Source organism: Pogonomyrmex barbatus, unplaced genomic scaffold (genome assembly GCF_055798465.1).
Source record: "Pogonomyrmex barbatus isolate J1 unplaced genomic scaffold, ASM5579846v1 scaffold6, whole genome shotgun sequence".
Classification (NCBI taxonomy): domain Eukaryota; kingdom Metazoa; phylum Arthropoda; class Insecta; order Hymenoptera; family Formicidae; genus Pogonomyrmex; species Pogonomyrmex barbatus.
The window spans coordinates 4794578-4816166 of NW_028297160.1; the positions used below are offsets into that span (position 1 = coordinate 4794578).

General features: G+C 36.8%; 2 protein-coding genes and 1 pseudogene across 6 annotated transcripts in view; 1 reads left to right on the plus strand and 2 right to left on the minus strand.

Moving 5' to 3' along the window:
- Positions 1-277: 277 nt before the first annotated feature.
- Positions 278-2076, minus strand: LOC148935110 (uncharacterized; annotated as a pseudogene).
- Positions 2077-2296: 220 nt separating this feature from the next.
- LOC105421984 (UNC93-like protein) lies at positions 2297-9679 on the plus strand. Of its 2 annotated transcripts, none has more exons than XM_011631183.2 (7): positions 2297-2436; positions 4726-5089; positions 5818-6104; positions 6873-7095; positions 7249-7408; positions 7520-7787; positions 8130-9679. In XM_011631183.2, the coding sequence occupies exons 2-7, from the start codon at positions 4833-4835 to the stop codon at positions 8387-8389; spliced, it is 1455 nt and encodes a 484-aa protein (XP_011629485.1). In that variant the 5' UTR covers positions 2297-2436; positions 4726-4832; the 3' UTR covers positions 8390-9679. The 2 variants fall into 2 exon arrangements, with proteins under 2 accessions (XP_011629485.1, XP_011629484.1); XM_011631182.2 differs by having other exon boundaries at positions 2305-2436; positions 4616-5089.
- Positions 9680-10544: 865 nt separating this feature from the next.
- Positions 10545-21589, minus strand: part of pdm3 (POU-domain protein pdm3) — a 110303-nt gene continuing 99258 nt past the window's right edge. Inside the window, exons 7-13 of one of the 4 annotated variants that reach the window (XM_011631186.2) lie at positions 21025-21278; positions 19950-20166; positions 17782-17962; positions 16964-17020; positions 15985-16068; positions 12509-12645; positions 10545-12365 (exon numbers count right to left, since the gene is read on the minus strand). In XM_011631186.2, coding sequence (XP_011629488.2) covers positions 12241-12365; positions 12509-12645; positions 15985-16068; positions 16964-17020; positions 17782-17962; positions 19950-20166; positions 21025-21278 — 1055 coding nt within the window. In that variant the 3' untranslated portion in view covers positions 10545-12240. Of the gene's footprint in view, positions 12366-12508; positions 12661-15984; positions 16069-16963; positions 17021-17781; positions 17963-19949; positions 20167-21024; positions 21279-21589 lie in introns of all 4 variants that reach the window. The other 3 variants (XM_011631185.2, XM_089082781.1, XM_011631187.2) reach the window with 3 other exon arrangements.

The following is a 21589-nucleotide window of genomic DNA, read 5'->3' on the forward strand; positions in this document are numbered from 1 at the left end:
TTGTCATACGCATCAGAAAATTATAGATTTTATATGATTTAATTGAAATATGATATCAGCTTATTTCATGTCTTATGTCAACGTGGATAAAAGTGGATGTAGGTGCGGTCGTAATTTATTTTCACACATAAATAGAAGCAAAAAATGTATGCTTTGCATTTTCATAAAACTGTGAAAGATACTGCGCGTTTTACTGGAATTTTCACGTAGATTGTGACATATAAATCAACCTCTTTGGTTGAAACAAATATAAATCGGGAAAAAAATTAACACTATATAAAAATACAACTCGTGAAATTTTTATTTAACAAATTTTACGTTACTTTCTCGAACATTATTTTGCACTGAAGAGAATATATTTGTTTGTATTTCTCTTGCTTTATTTTGTTGACATACAATAAAAATTGTAAATTTAGTTAAGGTATTGTAATTTAGATTTAAACATCGCAAACGATGGTATTGTTTTATATTGAAGTTAAAATATTTCGATATTACTAAATCCCATACACAATAACGTATATAACAAAGAAGGAAATTTGAAATACAATAATCTATAAAAATAAGCGAGATACAAATGTTTTTAAGTTACAAATCCTTCGTATTTTACAGAATACAGAATCTTGTAGCAAAATTAATATTACGGAAGATAAAAATCATATTTACGATTGTGATGCAGACGTAAAATGAAATTCGTAGAGCACTTTGACTAATAAAAATTCTTTTTTTTTGGGGGGAGGGAACGCGATCTAAAGGACATGTTTACAAATCGCTCTTTTATAAAGCTTTCTACACTTTGACTGTGCGAGGCATTTGTCTGTTATTTCAATTTCGATGTTCAGTGTCAGACATTTCTGTCGAATATTCTGAAACAGTTTCAACGGAGGCTGTTTAGTGTAGCGTGAATATACGATGCAATGGATTTACGACGCGACGTACATAAGCGGATTTTATGTATGAACATTAATTACGACTAATTACCGTACAAGTTGTCGTCATAATAACATGTAAATGTAATTATCGACAAGTGCGATTTATAAAAGTAATAAATATAATTTTTTTTTAATTTGTTAAGACGATATATGTTATTTTGTATTTGCAAGAAAAATTACATTTCCTCGCGTATTATGTAATCCACTTTTATTAAAACTCATCACAAAAATGATTATTGTTCTATCGATAACCACGATATAGCAAAAACAAACAAAAAGTATCGGACATTTGATGAAATCGTGAGTACGTGAGAAAGAGATTCTTTCTCTGAGTTTGATAGAACGATCTATGATTAATCCTGACGATTAATGAACATAGTTGGGCAAAATTCGTTAGTTTCTTTCTCATCGTGAAGCTTTGCTCCATTTAAGTTTATTGACCAAAAGCAATATCTTACCTCAACTTTAAGAGATTTTCTTTTTATAAAAAATATTAACTTAAAGTTTATATTAAAAAGTTAGATGGTCTTGCTATTATGAAAATCTATGGGACACTCTGTGGCAGCCACCGGACAATGATGTTCGCTGATATTCTGTCCATGTCCGTTGCAACGACGCTATCGTAATTAATTACTATAATTTCTGTATGTCTCTCGTGCGTGATTTCCAGCTCACATGGATGATCACCGTTTGGGTAGTCGGTGTATCCGTTTCTGGTCAAAGCTGCCATCAGAATGTCGCCTATTGCGTATCACCGAAATCAACTTCATCAAATCCGTTGCAGTGGATTATGTTCCATCGATTAAATCTAATATAGGTCAGATTGATGCTCCCGATGTCAGTGGCAGAATCCGCATTCGCACCGATTCTATAGCCACTGTTTTACTTTCTGATTTGATCTTTCGTACAATTTATAGTGTTTGGTCGTGCCATTCGGTGTTTTCTCTTCACTCCGGTTTTAATCTCCATTTCAGTGTCACGCTTGATGGATAATCCATGAATGATACTATCGGCTGTTTGCGAGAATTCTTTACGGGTTGAGAGGTTTGTTGCTGGGAAATGTAAGTGTCACCGCTTCGAGATTACCTAAGTCGTTATAGATAGATCACGCTATAGAGCACGCACAGATCAATGAAACTGTATCCATGGCGGATAATGGACGATGGTTAATCGAGATGATTACATGGATTAAAGGCTTTACGATTAAGATACGACGGCGTGACACGTGCCTCGCACGCAGAGAGCCGACATGGATTCGATAAACATCACGATCCCTACTAACACGAGATTTCGCCATCGATATATCATACCCACCTGGAAGTGGGTGTAGGTGGGGAATAGCACTCCAACCACAACTGATCGTTCGGCTCATTCGCGGTTTATCTCCAGTATCGTTTTATTCGCCGTGCTTAAATAAACGTACACGAACACTTCCCGTGTATGTGCTGATAATCAAGAAAGATCCGAGTCTCAACTTCGCGGAATTAGAAAACCTTAATCGAGACAGGTAAGCCTATGAATATTGAGATAAACGCCAGGATATAGGGGAGCAAACAGTGCGTAGGTTGTTCCTAATTAAATATCTTTTGTATATAAATCCATAAAATCCAGTAAATAAATTATTAAAGGGCAGATAGGACTTGAGTTATATTCCATTATCTCTACATGATTTTAGAGCGAGGTAATATTAAATAATAAAATTAAAAATTTATAACGAAATATAATTTCTTAAATTATGATTATATTGACTTAATCTATATTACGTTGTTTAATTTATATATTCGCAATAACATATATATAATATGTATAAATTGAGACACAAATAATTTTATAAAATTTAAAAAATATTTGTTAATTATGGATATGTAAAATGTAACTTGACATTTATTAATAATTTTGCTTAAAAGAAAATATTGTTTACATAAACAAATTATATGTTACTCGTGGAAAATTTGTTATTCATTTGTTATCTGGGTCGAGTCATTATGTAAAAAGAATATTCATAATAAACAAACAAATAATTGTGTGTTGAAATGGCTTGCAACGCAAATTCGATATTATGATATTAAAACGATCAATGTGTAGGTACATAGAAATCGTAGGTAGATAGAAAATACGTTGAATGTAAAACGTACGTTTGTCATAATTTATGTAGGAACGCTTAATAAAAGATCCTAAGCTTTCATGAGAGTGATTGCAATCTGACTACTTGTGATATTTCTGCTTTATGTCAAGCGTAGAATATTTCATCACCGTATTGCTGTACGTAAGCCCCGTCCAATAGAGTTACATAGTTGTGCGCGACGGTGGCCGTAGAGTGAAAATGACAAGTGATGTGCCAGGGGCTAATTGAACTGCACGACGTAGGTATAGACGCGTACGCGAGGGTGTCCTCATTTTCGTAGACTACTACTCTTCGATATAGCGGATTTATTGCATAATTGATAAATCACACGTCGTTATAATAAGTGATAATGCGTTTATTAATTAAACATTATAGCGGGGTACTGCGGTCGGGGTCAACGCCGTGATTACAGGATTTCCAATTGAAAGTGGTGTTAGAGTACAAATAGATTTAAGCATCGCTTAGTACGAGATCTAATTAGCATCTATTAGCATCGTGTTTTTCACGATTGAATATTTAAATAGAATGATAGCCATAATATTCCATCTAGCTGCAAGTTATGTTAATATCGTGAATTTTAATTGCGTATATCCTCGACTTCCTTGTTCACTCGAGATCGCGTTACCTGTTTTTAAAACAATTATCGAACATTTATCTGTTTGCGAAATAATTATTTATATACAACATCGCAACATTTGATTGTTAAGCGAAGCAAAGACAGATCCATCGAGTAGATTTTGTATCCAATTAATTTTCAGCATGGGCAAGCCATTCTGCAAATTTATTTTTATATTCATAATAATTGATTGAAAAAAATTAATGAAATTATCTTCTTCTACGCCCGAATATACATACATACATGTATATATTTGATAAACACTCGTACGAATGGCAATTGACAATTTTTCGTTTCTATATTACACATTTTCATCAAACTCTATTTGCGCAATGTTGCTTGACATTTCATCGATAAACTTGTTTTGCGTGGCATTGTTGTGTGCATCTATTATCGGGTGACAGAGTTTCAGTTTGATCGTCACGTTACATATTTCGAGCGACGTACGCAATCGGAATGGAAATTGTATCAGGTACGATTAAGGTGCGTGAAAGGAGCAAGGATACCCATTTCCAAGGACAGATTGTCTATCGATGCAATCATGTATCTCGTCGTCACGCCAAAATGATCATGCATTCCTTTCGAATTGGCAGTTTTATCATTGCGTTCCTACGTGAAGAGCGTTATATAGATCGAAACAGACATTACGATATATTAGCGTAGAAAAAAACGTGCAAGAGTAAAATATTCGTATTCATGAAACAATATTAATTTCTCACACATTACAGCACTGTAACATGCCGTTTCCTCGTTTTCTGATTACCTTGAAATCGTTATTAGCTTTACGCAAATCGCGTGGCTGGTGACCATTATGAGAATAAATGTGAATATTCAGTTTTAATTTTAATTTCACAGTCCATAATTATTTGCCGATATCTTCCGATGGAAATCGCGACTGAGATAACGAGATCTATTAATTCAGTCGATTTGAAATATATGTTGCAGATAAAAAATATTCAAGTTGACAAATTGGAACTTCTGTCGCTATAAATGGACTAACATTAGCTATCGTTGTCTTTTCTATAAATCCATTTCTGTATTTTTCTTTTTCGAAGGACGAGCGATAAATATATAAGACATTCAATTTTACGAGTAAGTTTGTCGATCGGTGGAATCGATATATTCGGCATCCAACGAAAATTAACAACATATTGACTAAATCATGACGATTGAAACCGAGACGTCAAGACAATTTATAAAGGTGCCAACTCCGAACTTTGAGCCGTCGGAACGATGGCGGATAATGAAGAACATTTTAGCGATTGGTTGCGCTTTCATGGTGAATTTCACTGCTTTCATGGGGGCTACAAATTTACAGAGTTCGATAAATGCAGATCAATCGTTAGGCACATTCACTTTGTCGGCGATTTACGGCAGTCTGCTCTTCAGTAACATTTTTTTACCCGCCTTAATCATAAGGTAAGATTTACGATAACTCATACGTTCTTATCATTAGTATTGTTTAGCCTAATTTTGTGTAAGTCGAAAAATCTAGCGTGACTTGACACGATTCAGAGGCCATTCAGCTATATTTTTCGGTAAAATCGCTATGATTGACATGATAAATATTTCGCATCTCGATCTAAATGGAGAAGTGTCGTCAGATCTGATTGCCATTACTTGTTGTCGCGGTAGAATGAATAGAAAGTTTTTGGGAAATATATATCGTCAATCATCCTAGAGCGTTCGATGTGTTTTCTATATATGTGAAATACATGTGGGCGACTACAGTTCTACTGCACACAATACTAAACTTTATTACGCGTTGTCGTTTTCACCTTGGCCCGGAATTACACGGAACCCTCACGGGTTCCATGCGAGCATTAAACAAGAGTAAAATGAACATGTAGGTATCTATATGAGGATTCCAGGGTACCATCTTCTTCAGTCCACGTAAAATGAAACATTTTTAGTGTGCTTAATAAAAATATTAACGCTTAATAAAAATAAAAATTCTTTTTTAGATCATTATATTAATCTTGATAATTATTAAATTTAATACGAAATATTTTGATACGATTTTTAAGTAATGATTTAATTAATTCACAAATGTTTTCATTATCTAGTTTTTGAATGTAAATAGATTTAATCGACAGACGAACATAATATACAATTTTTTAATTTTTATTTATGTAATTCTGTTCTAGTTGGTTAGGATGTAAGTGGACAATGTCAGTTTCTATAGTGGCTTATATGCCTTTTATAGCTTCGCAATTTTATCCTAAATTCTATACCATGATTCCCGCTGGATTATTGGTCGGATTAGGTGGAGGGCCGCTTTGGTGCGCAAAATGTACTTATTTAACTGTAGCAGCAGAAGCCTACTCGACTGTATCAGATATAGCAGCAGACGTCCTTGTCACAAGATTCTTTGGTCTTTTCTTCATGTTCTATCAAATGGCACAAGTGTGGGGGAATCTTATATCTTCGGCAGGTGGGTTGTCATATACGGCTTATGCAACGATCAAATTTATATTTTAGAGATTAGATGTGTTGAGAAAGTTATTTACATATTATACATATTTTAATCTTGACTTTGATGTTTAGTCTGTTAATTCTCATGACGTAAGAATAAATTGCTGCAATTCTGTTATAACGTATGTAAAATAGAAGCATGTTGTGTATTTTAAATAATTAATTAACGTATGAAATATGTCTGACTTTTTTTTTCCAAACAAACGTATGACGTATGTATTTTTGTCGGAAATACAATTCTTACAATTATTTAATTATCTTCCAATTTATGACTAAATGAAAATAGAAATAAGTAATCGTAGATAAACAAAATTATAAACTGAAACGAAATAACGCAAAATGAACTTTGCTATAATCTTGCGAAAGCACGTACGAATGCATCGCTGCTAAGCTATAAAAATGCGAGCGCTGATGAAAACGAAATTAAGTTGCTGCCACCGTGAATCAAGAGATTGTGAAACAACGAACACAAGCTACGTATCTAGAGGTGTCAGGCATTCTAATAGTTATATTTTATCCTATTGAATATTTTAGTATGCTTATTTGATAGGAGGATTACTGGAATAACAATTGATGAAATCTCTATCTTTGTCTTTACTTGTCAACTTTAATAATTTTTTAATCCAGCCACAAATTATATGCGAGCATATTCTCATAAACATAATTTTGTTATTATTAGATATTAATTATTGTTTCTTTTATCGTAATATTTTCTTTACAATTTCAGTTCTTTCGAACGGAATCGAATATATTGTCACAAATGTGACTTTGAACAGTAGCATCGTTGCCGAAACATGCGGAGCAAATTTCTGTGGGGTGTCTGCGGAAAACGAAAATCCGAATCTGCAACCACCTCCGGTTGAACAAATATATCTCATTTCTGGGATTTATTTAAGCTGCATGATATTAGCTTGTCTAATAATTGCGTTTGCCGTCGATTCTTTAACCAGGTGTAATCCCATGTTTACGATTGTCTAATTAGATGTCAAATATATTATAGTACATTTATATTATACTTACTAATAATAAATTGTATTTATGTAACATATATTATAGAACGTATTGCGTAACAATTTCTTGATATTGGGATTCGCACTTTATAGATACGACAGAAACAGAGCTCGTTCGGTGAAAGGATCGTCTGGATTCAAGCTCTTGGCCGTGACATTAAAACTATTAAAAGAGAAGAATCAACTTTTAATATTACCGATAATATTATTTATTGGGGCCGAACAGGCCTTTTTATTTGCCGATTATAACGCCGTTAGTGAGCTATTTATTAAAAAAAATTAAAAACTAAAGAATTTTTGCTTATATTAATAATAACAATTTTTATTTTATTTTAAGAGGAATAATATTTAATATTTATTACAGTCGTTCGTTTCTTGCGCTTGGGGGATTAGTAACATTGGTTACGTGATGATATGTTTTGGCATTACAAATGCCATAGCTGCGCTCGCTACGGGAGCTGTCGTAAAATTAACTGGAAGAAAACCTGTGATGATTTTCGCTTTTTGTTTGCATTTGAGTCTTTTTATCTTTATGTTACACTGGAAACCGACACCTGATCAGGGTATTATCTTCTTTCTGCTATCAGGTTTATGGGGTGTGTGCGATTCGATCTGGCTAGTTCAAGTCAATGGTAAGCAAAATATATAAAATACTCAAACTCAAATATATATCCGCTATTCACAATCGCTTATTATCTAAGAATAATTTTATAATATATACGCTTATATACATATAATGTTTACATATTGCATATTGTTAAAAATTACAAAAATATTGTTTGGTAATCATTAAGTGAAATTTTCTTCTTTATTTGTTGTATGTAAAATTGTACCAACAAACGGATAACTCTGCTGATGGTATTATACCAACAGACAGTATTTTTATCTTTGTTCTTTTTTCTGATAGAATTATATGAATAAATATATTCACAACAATTTAATATTTAATAATTAATTGCTTTCGCGATTTTCAGCATTAAGTGGTATATTATTTCCTGGTCAAGAAGAGGCAGCTTTCTCTAATTTTCGCTTGTGGGAGTCCACTGGTTCCGTGATAACGTATGTGTACAGTCCATATCTGTGCATTTATACAAAGCTGTATCTTTTAATCGGGATACTGTGTGCTGGAATGGTTGGTTACGGCATTATCGAGTGGTCAGGCATCCAGGCAAATAGAACTATTTTTAATGACAAGCCTGATATCGAATTGATGTCTAACAGAGAAAACAGCTGATAAAATACAAAAGCAAGTTTTAGTATAGGTATCATCCTTTTCAGTTGATGGAATTGTAGGAAATTATTGAAATTTTCGATACTAAGAAAATCTTTTGATATTATAAAAAGATGCCAAAAATAAAAAAAACTTTTAACAAAAAATATTTTTGATGAAAGATTTTTGTAACGCGACGAAATGTTTTTCAATTATCATTTTTGCTAATCTTATTATAAATAAAAAAAATTTGCAAAGTCTACTATATGTACCTGAAATTATTAGAATAAAATAAGACAAACATTTTTTTTCGAAATGAAATATATTATACTGTTGAAGAGAGACAAGATCCAGAAAGAAATCTAGCTTGTTACAGCTTAAAACCAATGTTATATTATATACAGATAGAATTACAAAAAAAACAGGCATATGGTATATGATGATTATTTGTTTGAAAATTAAACAATTTTTAACCACGCAGAATCATAGATACGACTTTTTGTTATTTGTACCACAATATATGTTTTTATTTTATTTTTGTGGACACCTACTAAATTTTACACATTCGCTTAACGGCTAAGATTCTTGTCCTTCATTTTAAATACGTAATTTAATATTACATCGTGTGCCTAGGTGCTAACATTCAAGCTAAAGCTACGGCTGCTTAGTTTAGTTGTATACTTATGTGCTTAATTGCCGACTGTGTGCTTATTTCGTTGCCGAGATCAATTGATTCCTGCCTTCGGGCAAAGGCAGATTACCGAGTTATGTAATTTTTCCCATTTAGTTGACCGATGTTTTCCGATAGCGGCAATGTCGAATCAATTGAATCGGCGAATTGTATTTTAGCATCGTTAAATTGTTGATTGTATCGTGATTATTACCTTAACTTTGCATTTATCGTATTTACAATTCAAGTTCTGCAGTTTAGTTATATACTTTATAAAACGTAGTAGGAACTTTGGTTTCGCTGGGCAATGTTTCATGAGCAGTTTCCTCTTATTGATTCGTGACTTTATTTCGTATTTCGACATGGCTCTTTTTGGGGATGTTCATTTTTCCTTTATCAGACGTGGTTATGAAGTATCTACCCTTTTTTATTTAGCCTATTTTTAATTTACGAAAATCATCAGATAAGGCGAGCAATTCAGCTGGAAACTGCTATAAAACATTCGCCCGTGGATCTATCTTCCTTAATATGACACTCACGAATACAATTCACATTTTTTTGTAATACTCATGTTTATATTTTCGTAAGGATCTATTTGAATATTTCAATTTCACGAAGAAAATACACATGATTCTTAAACCGTCTTCGCGTTTTTATTTTTACTACCGCGCATTTTTCGACGCCGTGCTCTTTCTCTCTCTCTCTCTCTCTCTCTCTCTCTCTCTCTCTCTCTCTCTCTCTCTCTCTCTCTCTTTCCCCGTCTCTCTCTCTCTCTCTCTTTTCTCGCTTCATATAACAAAATTTAATAACCGGAATTTCTGTACAAACATTTTCGCTCTTTTATCAAAAAGGATAACATACATATCCCACCCCTTAATAAAAAATTTTGAATTTTGCGTTTCACTCCGTCCTTTTCTCCGAGCCCTATCCTCCCCCCCCACCCCTTCGCACCTTTCGTACTCTCTTTTACTCGTATAATACATTTTAGGAACAGATCACTTTGCTCGTCTCAGGCTTAAAAGTAAAATCTTAAAATATTATTTACTTTTAGAAATTTATTATTTTGTTAACCATGTAAATTTTCTTTGCATGAATTCAGCTATTTTATAGCTATGATAATAAAAGTTAATTATAATATTACAATGTCTAGGTATATCGTAATATGTACAAGCTACCCTTGCGCCCTTAGCTACGCGTCAAGTTAGAGATTTCAGAATATTATCGTAATGAATAGCCCATTATAAAGAGGATGAAGTACATTTTATGCACAGTTCTTACCCATTAAATGTACGCGTCTGCTAAGTATTAAGAAAACCGTACTTTAAGAGCTTCGTTTAATTATCCTCTTACGCGTGAAAACGACTGCGGGTTGTCGATCGCTTGTTGCTAAATAATTGCGTCAACGTAATACGTTCGTATGTAGCAACGTATAATAAATCAAACGTCTAGGAATCACTATGATGTGTGAGGCGATTTTACATGACCACATATTTATTTACGATATTATGATTCTTTTTTTTTTTGTTAAGAGGGATACAATAATGCATAAATAATTCTTCGATTTCGATTCAAAATCACGCATCTGTAATATTTTCTACACGTATACGCTCGACAAAATTATTCGAGTGCTTTTAGTTTTTCTTCTTTCTCAACACTTATATAGATATGAAATTAAAATGAAAAAAACGGTAGAAGCGTGTTTTACGATCGAAGAATTATGTTCGTTCGAATATCCCGCAGATCGGAATCGAGCTCTGATAAAATCGAAGTTTTCGTCCGAGCTTTATCGTTATTCAGCGAATAAGCGGATCGCATATATGTATAGGAACGAAGGATGCGTGCTCGTTTAACACGTATACGTCTTACATGGCAGATTATCACGGACTAGTTTTGCAGAAACTCGAATCTCTTGTCTGTCCCTAACCATATCTCTTTCTCTCTCTCTCTCTCTCTCTCTCTTTCTCTCTCTCTCTCTCTCTCTCTCTCTCTCTCTCTCTCTCTCTCTTCCTACAGGATTAAATATAACTTCAAGAGCGGCATGTGGTATATAATCGTTTATAGCATACTTTCAAAGACGTTATTGCATTATTTAGGAAGTCACTAAAGGAATTTCATTGATCTCTAGATACAATGTGTAAATTTACAGATCTCGCGCGCATTAAAAACTCTCGATCGTTTTGTTACCGAAACTGACAGAAATATTATCATGCTCGTTATAACAGTGTATATATATGCAAGGGATGATATTATAATCAATAGAGACGATGACTTTTATTTTGTTATTTAAGCGATATTTTTATTTGCGCAACGTAACGAGCAACAACGATATTTCAGAATCCCCAATCGCAGTTTTTATTGCGCACGGAGAATTGCCACCCTTCGAGTGTTTCCATTTTGAGTATATTTTCGATTGTTCCGCCAGTGGATTAGGTATCAATTGTACGTAGCTGTTTAAATGTTCGCGCTAGCGCTTTTTTTGAAGGTAGCTTTTTAAATTTTTATTAATTATTATCCGCGCGACGATTTACATACCTCTCCGCCCGGGTTTTAATAGATCGTATTTCCGAAAAACATATATGTCCCGACAAATGTTGCAATCAAGCGACTGTAATTAATTAGAGAGGCCTGGAAGCGATTTTTTTTTATAATTGTTTCTGACAAATGTAATTTCGATTATCGAGGCATTTATGTCAATCGATTCGTTGATGCTTACCAATTGCCGATAGTCCGTTTCGTTCGAAACTCGAAACTGGAAATTCGGTTAGTCAGTGTTCTCCAGTGGATATATATCTATGAAAATTGGAAGCACGCGACGGATTGGTACCAAATGAGAGACAACGATTTTAGATTATCAATTTTCGATATTCGACTCATGTATACATCACATTCGTAGATTAAAGCTATTTACATATATAGATGTCGTATACACCTGCGATCACAATATTCGAAGGACTTCGCTTCGATCCAGAACGACCTCTTCGTGCCAGAACGAGTTTGATAAAACGCGGCTTTTTAGCAAACGCTTTCTCTTATTTATTTTGTAACAAACCGCGAAAAGTTGTTCTCGCGTTAGAACTGTTTATTTATGCTAGAAGAAATGCGAGATTGGAATATTTCACGAAACAGATTTTTCATCATTTTCGTCCGTAGCTTGAAGCCTTTCTCATATGTTGCTCGATTGATCGGATGAAGATGTAGTCCTTCCCTATACAACGCCCTTCGACATCATCCGCACCGTATTCTTTAGAGCTTGTCTCTTGTTGCAGAACCAGATTCTTATCACCTCTCTATCGTATCCTAGTCGATGCGCTAAAGTGGTGATTTCATTACCTGTAAAAAAAGAGAAATTGAACCTTCCAATGTGTTCCAATGAAATTTCAAAGAGTGTGAGACGGCATTAAAAAGAAATTAAAAAGTTTTCCTAATCACAAAAGATTTAACGATGGGATGTAGACAGAGGGGAAAAAACTGACCAGTAGGATGGGTGTTCCTGTCAAAGTGTGCGTTCAGCAATTCCAAAGCCTGAGGCGTAAAGGAAGTCCGCCGTTTTCGCTTCTTGCTCGGTTCGACCCCGATGAAGTCCGTCAGATGATTAACGCCGCTCTTGTACCTGGAATCAGATGCACTACTCTTGCTCAAATTCGGAAGATTAGATTATCGACATTTGTGTTAACGTTACCGCGCGCATGAGTTACGCTCTCGTAAGGATGTGTACGTCTCTATTCGAATATACAAATTATCGCGAAATAGAATCCTGTTGGCGTTTAAACGTCTGACCGGTTAATCGTCATGTTTTTACAATAATTAATTACGTCCGTGAGTCTACATGGCGCTCAAAATTTCTCTTGTGGTTTTTGAAATATTGTTATAAATCCAATATGAAAAAAATAATTCTGTTTACTGTTTTGCACGCTTGTAATTACGTTAGCGCGAAATAGGATACTGATTAAAAAAGGATATCACCGGCGTCACGATATTCGTGCTCGGACACGTTCGGTCGCAAATATCTCGCCCGGTATTGGATTTTTCCCCGAGTACACACTCGGGTTGATTCACGAGTCGAACTTACTCTACGTATCGCGAAACAGAACTCGCAGTGGCGGCGGCGGCGACGGTGTCGACGTCAACTCAATCAACTCAAATAAAATTAGCGATCGAATAGCCGCGGCGTTTTCAGATTTGAACTTTTATTTCATTCGTTATCCCGGCTAATCAACCCTACAGCAATTTCTGTTCGTATAGCACTCATATTAATAATTCTTAAATATTAAGAAAGCGCAAACAAGCACCTCTCATTCTATCTCTAGCATTTTTATTGTCATCATTGCGCTCGTACATCTGCATTAAAGATATTATGATCATGAATAGTCTTTGTAAAATTAAATTAGATATTCTTACAAGATTCGCCAGTTTGAATAAATCTTTATCTTTATATTTGCTTAAGTCTATTATCCTTATTGAAGAACGGAAATAGAATCGAGCGAATTAATAAAAAATTTTAACCGAGGCGATGCATCGACTGTCGAACGGTGAAATTGACATTCGCTATTTTTCAATCATTTTTTTCGATGGCTAATTAAATTAACGCAAAATATTAATTTGTAATATAATAACTGTCGAATTTATTATTGAAGAATCATTTTATCGTCCAATGCGACGAACTCGATTACGTCGTTTCATCTCCCAATTGATTCGGCAACTTGAAAGAAATTTAGGGGAGATCCGATCTCGAGAGCTCAAGTCGCGAACTTTTTTGGTGTCGCGCGACCAGTCGACATAATTTCATTTGACTGGTAATATTATCGGGTGCGGTGCGGCGCGACATGGAAAAAGCTCGCGGCCGCGACAGCAAACAGGAGAACTTCCGTTGGGACTCCCGGGTGAGCGATGAGAGAAGCGGTACAGTGCGGCTGCAGGGTCGGGGTGCCCGATGGTACGGTCATAGGTACAGTCGCGGTGGCGGCTCAAAATTTATGTTTTTAATTTAACTCCGAATGACCAACTGTCGAGTCGAAAAAAGTATACGGCGGGCCATTAGCATCGCGCGGTAATATTTCGTCGAATTCGCGAAAACAATATGCTAATGGAGAAGTCGGTGAGAGCGCGAAGAACGACGCGGCTCGACGCGACGCGACGCGACGCGACGATTCGACGGGGTTCGGATGCCGTCGTCGTTGGTATGCGTTAGTGACCGGTGAGCGCAATGGAGAACAACGCCAAGCGCAAGAAGGAGCGGAGGAGGAAGGCGAAGAAAGAGGAGAGAGAAATAAACGTGAGTTAATACGCAGGGAGAACGGGAAAGCTGCGTGTAAGCTCGCGTGCGTGGGTGTTACACATCGTTGTTGCGTATGGGTGTGAGGGAGGGAGACGTACGGAGGAGGTTCGAAACGAATACGGGAGAAAGAAGAAAGACGGAAACAGAGGGAAGGTGGAGGAATGGAGGCTGCGTGAGCGGAGGAATGACAGAGAGAGCGTCCCGCCCGCTCCGCGATGCCGCTGCGGGTAAGAGCGAGGTGACGGCACGGCAGTGGCGTGTAGGTAGGAGGAGCGACGCGGGGAGGGGGGGGGGGGAGAGGCACATCAGAAACCTGATTTTAATTAGTCCACAGTTTAATTACTCGGCAGATAAATCGTGCACGTGCACCGCATAAACTAGCCGCTTTCATTTTTCCCGGACGCGGCCGGCACACGGTCGACGCTTAGCTCTACGCCGCGCGAATGCAGGATGGGTCATTGTTGCTGGCTTGCTCTCGTGAAAAGAGAAGATTGTATTCGTACTGTCCCCGTTTCCGTCCATCAAATGATTCGATTATGCCACGCGATGCTTCTTCATCGATTTTTCTATCATTTCAGACCGAAGTGATTATCTTTACTCGCAGATAATCGTCAAGCGATCGCTTCTATGCGAATAAACACAGTTATTTAATGCAATCATTTTTCTTCTTCTGATCGATTTATTCTCATAATTGCAAATGTAGGCGTAAAATAAATATATACAGAATCTCGTGTTCATATTTATATTTATATTCGTGCTTATTGCGATCGTCCAAATCGTATACATATATTCTTTATAGTCTTTAAAGAGAATTAGGCAGCTATGTTTATTAAGTAGGAAATTAAATAAAAATACACTTAGCTCCTTTTAATTACGGTAATACAGAAGTAAAAAACACAGGCCGATAAGAATAATAATAAAATTAAATGTCACTTAAGTGTGATAAATTTAATATCCAATCTAATTTTAAAAGAACCGCACGCTGCAAGAGTGAAGAAGTGCGTTAATACTCTGATGTCAAAACTATATCGTGGTGCGTTTTAATCACAGCACGACTACATGGATTCCTGATTAGCTCGCGACATAAAGTTCATTAGATTTTATCGGCTCGTAAAATTTACACCTTGTGGATATAGCTTGGATACGAGATTCTTAGGGAGGATCGGTAGTATCTTTCGCGTCATAGCAGAGCCACCGTGGCCGCATTGCGTTGCCGCCGCGAGCGAGTAACCGCCTCGCGATCGTACGCTAACGGTTTCTCCTATTCTAATTAACATTCCATATATTTATTAGACGCGGATCCGCAATTAATCAGGTGGATTCAATTAGTGAATTACCAATTAACACGCACGCGTTCGCACGCTTTCGCACCAATGCGCAGACGCAAAGCCGAGGCCGCATTGGACGATTGCGAAATAATCATGTATCAGAAATACAACGTTAGAACATGACTTATAATCGAGAAAGTCTCCTCTCTCTCTAATTAGAGAATTCTAATTGTTATTTATATTAATTATAGCATGTTGATAGCATGTTGATGGCACGTCGAAAGGAACGTTGCATTTATGATACTCTTCCGGCATAAGTATATGTTGGTAGGTCTTTTCTGAAGAAAAACATTCTCACGATATTTGTATGTGATAATTCTTTAAGTATCGTAAGAGTATTACTCACCTCTCTTCTGCCTCCTTCATCCACCTCTCGAGAACGGGCTTAATTTTCTGCGCGCTTTTCGGTGTAATGTCCAGCTTTTCAAATCTAAAGCCAAGAATAAGGCTTGATCTATTTTCCTGCTTTCATATCTCGGGAAATTGATAAAGGAAATGGGCGTATAGAGAGAAGACAAGGACGTAAAAAAAAGATAAGATATCCAATTTCAAGCGTAGTACATAACATATTGAAATACTTGGAGAAACTCAAATCGTTTTAAATTTCTCTGAACATTTGTATTCTCGTCGTTACGTCTTTGTCCCACTAAAGGAGCACTAAGAAGCATGCATTGATTCAATAACAGGACATTGACAATGCGTGCATGCTTTAAGGTTTGGTGATGCCGTGTATGATGTTGCCAACGCGCTGCATAAATAGTTCTCGTGCGACGACGAAACAAGAAAGCGAACCCGATCAAATTTCTCCGTGAAATAATCCGGAGCTTAGATTCGGCAAATGTTAAAAATCGCGAATCCTCGGTACTATCCTTTTATTCTTAGCGCGTTGGCGACATCATGCCCAAGTTTGCCAATGCCCTGGCTCGAAGAGAGAGTTAATTTTAGAAGTGCTCCTTTCGCATCTCTTTTCCGAACGGAATTAGAAATTAGTGAGAGTGCTTGTGCAGCTATACCCAAATATGCCTGTTGGTTCTAAACGGGAGAGGACTGATCGCAAATCAGTCGAACGCAAATAAAAGAATAGGGAGTGAAGAAGACGACTGGCGTCTATCTTATTTTTATACGGTATGCACCGTTAATTTTAACACGATGGATCGATTGAATCGTATTTTTTTTTTTTTTTTTTTTTTCTTAAAACTCCTTTTTCAAGACCGTCGGAAAATTCGTACTCGATTTTCCATCGTTGGGTATAACTGCGGTTTCTTAAAGGATTTTAAAGTTTTAGATTTTTAGGTAAATTAAGTAGCATGGAGGGGTGAACGTACGTAGCTTGCTGCTGAGAGGCAATCTGCGAGGCAGCGTACATCTGGGTAGCCAGGGCACTGGGGAACAATCACCAATGCTTATGTTAGTTGATACGATAAGAATTCTTTAAGAGATATAAACATTTTCTCTCCGTTTGCTACCGGTATTACCACGGTGGTTCCATTCGCGTTCTGAAGATGCACCCGATCAGAAACGACGAAGAAAATAGATAGCATCGACAATCTGGAAATCCTACGTCGACGTAAATTTAAGAATATTATATGAATATTGAATATTATATGTTTGACGAATGTAACGAGTTCGTGAGCTTTCTCCAAGTAAAGTAGTTTCTATTTTACGATTAATTTTAATAATCTGATCTAAATCTAAATTAAATAGCACAAATCAGGAACCATCGTGGTGGATTACGGTATAAATAAGTTCATCATGACACCTCATGAAATTGGATAATGCACCTGTGAGAATTATATTTAGATTCTTTTTAATATTTAAACGAATTGCAAACGTTGCGAAATGACGCGAGAAAAATAATTTTGTTGGAGATTACCGTACAAAAAAAAAAAAGAGAAACAAAAATGTAAAATTGCTTCGAGATTCTCTTAGCTTTACATTCGAGCGTTCGTTCCTGACGGAAAATGCTGTTACTATCGAACACAGATAGCTATCTGTTTTTGCTACTCTGAACAAATCTCAACCCTTTCTACGCCATTTCCAGTGACCTGGCACACTGTCGTTTTATGTTCTACTATATTATTGAATTCTCATTAGCGACGTCTGTTTCGACGAACGCGAGGAGGACGATCTAGCGATAACTAACCTGCATATGGCACTTTGGCTGTATGCGGGGCCCTCAGTGACGCTCAGAGCCTGTCCAACTTGGGTCTGTGTCAGACCCAGAGACAATCTGCGTAGCTTAAAGACCTTAGCGAACTCCTTAATCTCATCCAAATTGATCCCATCGACTACGTTGTTAGTCGCCTCATTGATCGTTGGCTGATCTGTAATAAAAATTCATTCTATTTCTATCACAAATAGATAAAGAAAGCTATAAAAAAAAATCGTCACAAGTCGTGAGTGTTTTATTTTTGCACGACAAAATAAATATAGTATCATGTTGATGACTTAATTCTAAGTGAATTTACAACGATCTTACAACGATCATTTGGAAGCTTCGAACTAATATTCTCAATTTTACCTCTCATCTCTTCATTTATGACATTTGAAAGTTTCCTATAAAATTTAATAAAATCAACGAATCCTTGATTATACGAATCGCATCGCGAGCTAGTCGGAAACGATATCGAATCGGTCATGAACGAGATGAAATATTCGTGGTTCAAAGGTTAACGCGATAAGCAATACATGCGACACGCGTGATCAGTTTTATAGCGATTCTAATGAAGCATTTTGAGTAAGTTAGTGAGCCTCTACCAGTCATTCAAGCACACATTTCAATCGATTCGTCGGAACGCAACGGAGCTACGGAGCGAGAAGGCTACCTAATGATATCAGGCGGCTTCGTTAAAGCGGCTCGAGCTACACCGATTTCTCTCGTAAATCTGTCACCCCGAATGTATACGAACGCAATAGAAATGCCCACATACTCCGTAATCTCGACCAGTTCGCCTGGTTTCTGCGGCGCGCAATAAACTGCAAGACCTTCTTCCGCGACGGTATTTCTACGATCGTTAATTTCCGATCAAGGCACCGAGTACTTCGCACGCTTCAAACAAAAAGCTACGAGCACGCTATATGACTCGACCATGACACGATAAATAAAGGAATAAGAATATCGCGAGCAAAGTGTTCGCCGCTCGAAACGGTTCGTGATTGGTTCGCAAAATCTAAAACGACTATGGCTTTGACCGTGATCACAGTTATCGAACTTCTAAGTTTCGTACGTATCGCAAATTGCATAAATAAAATGAATACGACGCGAGAGATAAACTGTTAATTGCTAAAGCGTAATTACGAAGTGTACAAATATCAGAACATAACATTCGAGACGCGTCGTTTGTATTATACAAAGTAGTATAATAAATAATAAAAAATTTATTAGAGACTTTTAATTTTATTGTAATGTTTGCGATGTCGCCTACGTGAAATTCTATCGGCGAGAAGTTAACAAAAACAAATATTTATGAGATAATGTTCACATCTGACACTAGCAATTGAGAATCGTTAGGCCTCACGCGCCGAATGATTATTCCATCGCGTCAGGACGACGAAGTGCCTGTCTACGCGATGATTGTGAGTTATTAAAATTATTTTCAGCCAATACGAGGTTACGTGTGCTGCTGGAATCTTTATGGTTTCCTAGAAGGCAGTAAGGAACGAACTAATGCTCCGTAATGAGTCCAGTATACAATATCCTATTACAGTTGTCAAGCGTTCCGCTATTAGTTCAAAATGTTATTATTTTCCAGCTTTGAATGTGTTAAAACATTAAATTGTTCCTTCTGCGATGTGTTTCCACGAATATCAGAGAGAAACGTTGCCGCGATATAAGCGATCGTTAAAAAAAAAATTGAATGCGTATTTCAATTATAAAGGGTATAGGCTTGCGGATTTGCGCGCAGCTGGTCACGATTAACACCTTGTCAAAAATATCGTCAGAATGTGACAACCTGGCAAAATAAAGATAAGGAACGCGTTTGCATGTGGTAATTGCTTCTTTAAAAGTGATCATTATGCATGCAATCGCTTGTCGACATTAGCGAGTGTGCTTCGTATAAGCAAGTGATTGCGTTATAGGAAGATGGTGTCTCCAGCGAAAATTGTAATTAAAAGCTGTCAAGGTGTAACACGGCTACCCCGAAGGCGTAGCTCGATTATCATTTACGCGCGCGATGTGGACATCGTTTTAAACGCTCTGTCAAGTACCGCAAACCAATTGACACAGATCATCCCGACTTTCGACCCGTAGGTTAATATCGCTGTAAAGAAAAAGAAAAAAAAAAAAAAAGGAAGTAAACAGCATCTTACTCGGTGAATCGTTCAAGAGATCGTCCTCCTCCTCCTTTGGACTGTGCATACTGCTCGGAGAAGCCTTTACCCCGGCACCGCCGGGTCCATGCGTCGTCGTGATAGTAATCTCGCCGTTGCTAGCGGCCAATCTGTTCAAAGCGGATGCGGCGGACACCACGGATTCGTTCAGTGGCGACGACTGCTCCGGTCTCTCTCTGTGATGTTTTTCCGTCGGCTGTGAACACAATATAGCAGTAGGGACGGATTAGCAGCTCGCCGAGGGACGAGAGCGTCTCTCTCTTCCACGTCAATTATGCACTTAATAATGAGACGAGACCTCGAACACTTGGGACACTTTAGAGTCTAATTAGTGGAAGGAATGCCACCGGTACGGAATACTTTCTTAACAAGATCGCTCGGAGTATCGGAAATTATTCTAGTCGTTTCACTCATCTTGCTGCGAATCTACTTCGCGCCGGAAACGGAAACGCGCATGTTCCACGGTTGAACCGCGATCTAGTAGAAATTCGTTTACATCGTTAGAAAAAAACAATAAGTAAGAGTAACCAGTAAAAGTATTTATTCTCTTCGATTCGTATGGCAGTGCTGTTCGCCGATGGAAGGTTAACTACAGTAACGGTTATAGTTGAAATTATTGAGAAAGTGAACACATACCGTACAGTTGCTATTGAGATGAAACGTGAAATACATGCGGTTTCCGTAACAATACAACTATACAACTATACAACTATATCCACGATATCACGAAAATATGCAGCTTATTGTAAAAGAAAAACATTGCTATTTTAACAAGCCAAATTATATGTCTATCAATTTTGTTTGATAGCGTGACATGGGGAATTCTATTATTTTAAATCTGCGGAAATCTGCGAACAGCTACACATAATTATATAAAACTACTTTATTGCTTCAAGTGCCAAATTATTACGAGAAATTAATACGAGTTTTCCCTACGTCTTGGAATATTTGTTTCTGCTTGTTAGCGCTTGTTAGAATATTACTGATAAATTATACAGATTGTACACTTATTTTTGAAAGCAGGATGCTGGAAGAGGCAAGAAATCGTACGTACTGTGTAATGATTCATATGCGAGGTGTGTCGGTGGCTGTGCTGTTGAGGCGATGTCGTTAAGAGCGGTTGTTGGGAAGCCTGAACGGCCTGTACAGCCTGCGCTGCTTGCGCCTGTGCCGCCTGGGCAGCCTGAAGCAGTTGCTGAGGCTGCATCGCGCTCAGAAGTTGTTGGCTCGCCGAGCTATTGCTCAGAAGATGCGGTAAAGCGGCAGGGTTCAATCCTAATCCCGATGCCAGGCTGGGACTCGTGGGAACTGATAAAAGGACAAGTAAACGCGCATAATACGATATCCGATGTTGTATTAATTACTTAAAGTAAATATAACGGTTATACCATCTGAACGGGCATTTTAATAAAATGTGTTAAAAATTGACGTCACAGAAACTGACGTCAATCTAAAAATTCCTAAATTAATAAAGAAACAATTTAATCTTTTAAACGTATGACGCATATATCCGCTCGGTATATTTTCTTTTTATTTCTTTAAATAATTCTATGACATAGTTAATGTTTATGAATAAATAATATTATAGACTCGAGGAAAGCGTAAATATTTTAGTAAAA